The 4,885-nt window shown below is 50.6% G+C and overlaps 1 protein-coding gene across 1 annotated transcript in view; it reads left to right on the top strand.

Annotated features, from left to right (window-relative positions):
• Nucleotides 1–252: 252 nt before the first annotated feature.
• Nucleotides 253–4,885, top strand: part of ZMAT2 (zinc finger, matrin-type 2) — a gene marked incomplete at its 5' end in the record, with an annotated part of 5,699 nt that continues 1,066 nt past the window's right edge. Inside the window, 4 exons of the mRNA XM_010017020.1 lie at nucleotides 253–346; nucleotides 834–957; nucleotides 2,331–2,404; nucleotides 3,520–3,665. Coding sequence (XP_010015322.1) covers nucleotides 253–346; nucleotides 834–957; nucleotides 2,331–2,404; nucleotides 3,520–3,665 — 438 coding nt within the window. The remainder of the gene's footprint in view (nucleotides 347–833; nucleotides 958–2,330; nucleotides 2,405–3,519; nucleotides 3,666–4,885) is intronic.

Here is a 4,885-nt window from a genome sequence, read left to right as displayed (position 1 = left end):
CGGGAGCTGTTAACATAAACTCATTACTTTTTTCAGGGCTTTGAAATCCTTCTAGAACAAGTAGCTACAGACAGGCTGGGAGTTATTCTCTGAAGCTAAATCCTTAATTCCTCTGTATGAAAACACATAACGTAGTGCCCCAAATTCACTGCTGTGGCCTTGGAGGCCAAGTGATTCCACCTCTTTCCCCAGCCTCCCCTCAGAGGTTCTCAAACTCTTCAATAACATTAATACACTTTGTTTCCTCCTCAGACCAAGAACTTGGACTTCCGCCGAAAGTGGGACAAAGATGAGTATGAGAAACTTGCAGAAAAGAGGCTCACAGAAGAGAGAGAAAAGAAAGATGGTGAGTAGTTTGCAGCTGAGTGCACGCAGCTCTGCTCAGCTGGCTGCCAGTCACTCAAATCCTTTCAGTTGGAGAGGGGGAGAGCAGCTAACAGTGAAATCCCGAAGGGAAGTAGCAGCAGTTGATGGCTGGCTTGCTCCAATCCTTTTTCTTGTGCTTGTCAATGAATATATTGTTTTGCCAAAAGTACTTGCTGAGAACCTTTGCCTCTGCCCATTCTTTGGGGAGGGAGAGGAGCAGTGAGCCCATGGAGACAAGATCTCAGAATATGACCCAAGTCAGAGCTGGAGATGCCTGAGAAATTGGCCTGGGTTTAATAAGAACCAGGAACTAGATGGGAGGAAATAATCCTTTACTGGTTTTGAGAGTGCAGTCTGTGCCTGAATCAAGTAGTTTCCAGCACCCCTCTTCAGCAAGGGCAACATGAACTCGACGTGGTGAGCTTGACCTGTTCTGAGAAACGCTTTGCCTTTTTGCTGTGTTTTAGGCAAACCAGCTCAGCCCGTCAAAAGGGAACTTCTGCGGCACCGGGACTACAAAGTGGACTTGGAATCGAAGCTGGGGAAAACCATTGTCATCACCAAAACCACCCCTCAGTCAGAGATGGGAGGGTAGGGGTTTTTTTAGGTGTCTTTCTGTTGGAGCCTCAGAGGTGTGCTGGTGAGCCCAGGGGCTGTGATGCAGCAGGGAGCCCTTCTTCTACACCAGGTCCTGATTTCCTCCTGTGTTTTCACACCTAAATTGGGTCTGCTGGGGTAATGTATGGAAGAGACGCAGCAGCCTGAGCCCCCCCTGCAGTTCTGATCCAGCCCTGGGGCAACAACACATGAGGGACATGGAACTGTGGGAACAAGTCCAGAGGAGGCCACGAAGCTGCTGCGAGGGCTGGAGCAGATCTGCTTTGGAGCCAGGCTGAGAGAGCTGGGCTGGGTCAGCCTGGAGAAGAGAAGGCTCCTGAAGGGGACACCTTAGAGCAGCTCCAGTGCCTAAAAGGGCTCCAGGAAACCTGGAGAGGGGCTTTGGACAAGGGCCTGTAGGGACAGGCCAAGGGGAATGGCTTTAACCTGCCAGAGGGGAGATTGAGATGAGCTCTTGGGCAGAAGCTCTTCCCTGTGAGGGTGCTGAGGCGCTGGCACAGGGTGCCCAGAGAAGCTGTGGCTGCCCCAGTCTGTGCCCTGTCTGTGTTCAAGGCCAGGTTGGACACAGGGGCTTGTAGCAACCTGCTCTAGTGGAAGGTGTCCCTGCCCGTGGCAGGGGTTGGAACTGGAATAGCTTTAAGGTCCTTTCCAACACAAACCAGGTTGTGGTTCTGTGATTATTACTTGATAACAGTGTTGCTCACCTGTAGAAACAACTGAGGCAGATCTCTGCTGACACGTGGGTTTCTTCTTGCAGTGAGATTTGAGTTTCTCATTGCAATATCTGTGCATTGGGAATGGGAGAAACACCCGCATACCTGGCCTTAGGAATGGTGTTTGACAATTGTTTCTGTGACTGTGTTTGGCTGAAGGCTGGAAGGGTTCTTAGCTCACCCTAAGCCACCAAGAGCTTGAATAGAATGCATTGAGTTTGTGCCACCTAAAGAGCAAGCCTGTCAGTGTGTCACTGTCACAGCCCAATAGCCAGCAGTGCCAGGGAGATGCAGAGCCCCAGAAAGCATTCAGGGGTAGAAGTGCAGGCCCTAATTAGAGGGGAAGATGCTGTGGCTTTGGGTTACACATCAGCTCATCATTTGATTTGTGGCATCAGCATAAAGGGTCACTACCTCCAGTGTTACCCCAGGCCACTCTGTCAGGCTGGGTTGTGCACATCTCTCTTCACTGGAGCTCTCTGTACTGGAATTAGCTTCCCTCATGCCCTAGAGAAAGGACCCACATCCCAAGTGACACTCGGGCTTCACACTGTAGAGTATCTCAAACAGTTGCTCTGTGAGACGAGGTTTGTCTTGTGCTTTGGAGTTAATTTTCTCTCTTTCTGCTGCCAGGTATTACTGTAACGTATGTGACTGTGTGGTGAAAGACTCCATTAACTTCTTGGATCACATCAATGGCAAAAAACGTAAGGATCATTTTCCTGCCTTGTTGGAGGGCTGCAGCAATGTCCTGGGCTGTGCCCTTTGTACATCACCAGTATCTGAGGGCTGAACACTTAGACATGGATCAAAGTGTGCTCTGGAGAACAGGATGTGGGCAGTGTTTGCTCATGAGAGCTGTGCAGATGCTGCCTTTATCTTCTGGCACCTTTCAAGGTCCTGGGCCATGTTCATGGAAGAAGAAACAGATACCAGTTTACCTTGTCCAGTGGATGTATCTTCCCCACACAGTGTCTGCTGTGAAAAGCCCAGGGGCAGCAAATCCTGATGGCTTCTCTGAAAATCTGGAGAGAGGCTTTTTTACAGCTCCTAAACTTTAAAGAAATTCTTAGACAAGTAGAAGGTATGGGACTAGCCTGGGTTTTTTTGGATGGGAAGCTTCTATTTGTAGAAGTTGAGTACAAAGCTCAAAACTAGCTGGTCCCTGAGCTCCAGGGTAGGGATCAGAGTTCACCAAGATGGAGGTTCTGGTTTGCTGAGGATGAGCAGAGACAGGAGTGGGGCAGTTTGACCCTGGAGCTGGGTCCAGCCCTGTGCTCCTGTGTAATCAGGATCTCTGCTGCAAGGTGCCAGCCTGTCAGTTTAATTCTGGCTCCTTTTTCAACACTCCAGCCCTGGGTTTTGCCACTGGTCCAAGACTAAATTTCCTGATGTGTCAGAACACCAACATGATGGGGAGCATCCTGTACGGGAACCTGGGAAGAACAGGCTGTGTTCCCCTTCTTGCTACAAGTAATGTACAGATTGGTGATGTGATGTAATACAAGGGTTGGTGAGGCCCTGGCACAGGGTGCCCAGAGAAGCTGTGGCTGCCCCATCCCTGTCCGTGTTCAAGGCCAGGTTGGACACAGGGGCTTGGAGCAACCTGCTCTAGTGGAAAGTGTCCCTGCCCGTGGCAGGGGGTTGGAACTGGATGAGCTTTAAAGTCCCTTCCAACACAAACCAGGTTGTGATTCTATGACAGCCAGCAAGAGGCTGTTGTGCTGAGGTATTTAAACTGGGACCAGGGATGGGGACTGTGTGCAGACCATTGAGGCTGCAGGTATTGCTCAGTGTGGCTGATTCCACTCCTGTTTTCTAGACCAGAGAAATCTGGGCATGTCCATGCGGGTGGAGCGCTCCACGCTGGACCAGGTGAAGAAACGCTTTGAAGTGAACAAGAAGAAGATGGAGGAGAAGCAGAAGGATTATGACTTTGAGGAGAGGATGAAGGAACTCCGTGAGGAGGTAAGTCTGAGTCTGGGCAACCAGTGAAGCAAAGCACTCCAGAAACATGTTCTGTGAAGAAATCAACCCCAGTTCCTAACCTTGTTCACAGAAGCCTTGTTCTTGGTAGCATGGCCCTCTCAGCTGCTGCTTTGAGTGGCTTTCTGCTTTCTGTGCCTGGAAACCCTTTTCCCCTCTTTCTGCATGAGGATAACTTTTGATGTTTTGGGTTTCCACTGGGCAGCACAAGCCTGACAATGCCCCTGTTTTGTCTCTGTTAGTTGTGTTTGAATTTGTGTGCTCTGAGAAGCAGATCTGTGTCATTGTTCCATATCTTCCATGGTCCTTAGGGTTGCTGGGATCCCTCTCCACATGACATGTTGCTTCTGTGCGGTCTTCCTGCTCATGGAAGGGCTTTTTGAGTGTCTGTGGTGTGAAGTGTGTGTGGAGGCAGTGGAGGACAGCAGATTCCTCTCCAACTTGGGCTTGCATGACATGAAGATAGAGTTTATTTGAAAACCTGGCAAAGTTCTGACAATTGAGGAGCTTCTATGGATGCTTTTCATCCATCAGCAGTTAGATGTTAAAAATCACTGCCTGTGTGGGTCTCCCAGAGCTTGGCCTCACCTCGGGTGCTCTGCACAGGGAGCAGCCCTGTGCTCAGCTCTTGAGCAAGCTTTGGCACTGCTGAGCCTGATGGGTTTAGGGGAGGCAGCACAGGGGTGCTGTGGGTTGAAAAGCTGCTGCCACTCACTGTATGGCACCAGAGAAATCAGCAGCAGCTTTTGGTGTAGCTTTCTCCAGGGCACAGCTTGTCTGCAGTCGCTGTGGTGCAGCGGATGGTGATGGGAGCAGCAGGAGCAGTTGCTAAGTTGGGAGCTGCAGCCATGGTTCTGCATCGCCCAGTACAGGCCTGGCGCTGGTCCAGGGCTTGTGATCCTTGCAGAGCAAAACACTTTGATTAGAGCACAGCAAACTCTTTGATGCCAAAACCCCCCAAAGCTGCTCAAAGCTTCAGCTTCTGGTGCAGTGAGCAGCTGTCACTCTGCCAGGCTGAGAGCCAACAGGCAGCAGCATTCAACAGCACAGACACTGGAACAGGGCATCGGACAAGAGAAAGGCCTAAAAACAGCTTCGTGCCTCAGCATTGATTACAGACAAAATCTCATAGAATCCCAGACTGGTTTGGGTTGAAGGGACCTTAAAGCTCATCCAGCTCCACACCCTCCCCTGGGCAGGGA

The sequence above is a fragment of the Nestor notabilis genome, unplaced genomic scaffold, assembly GCF_000696875.1.
Source record: "Nestor notabilis isolate BGI_N333 unplaced genomic scaffold, ASM69687v1 scaffold26816, whole genome shotgun sequence".
Taxonomy (NCBI): Eukaryota; Metazoa; Chordata; class Aves; order Psittaciformes; family Psittacidae; genus Nestor; species Nestor notabilis.
The sequence above is the reverse complement of the archived record's forward strand: the minus strand, read 5'-3'. Positions and strand labels throughout refer to the sequence as shown.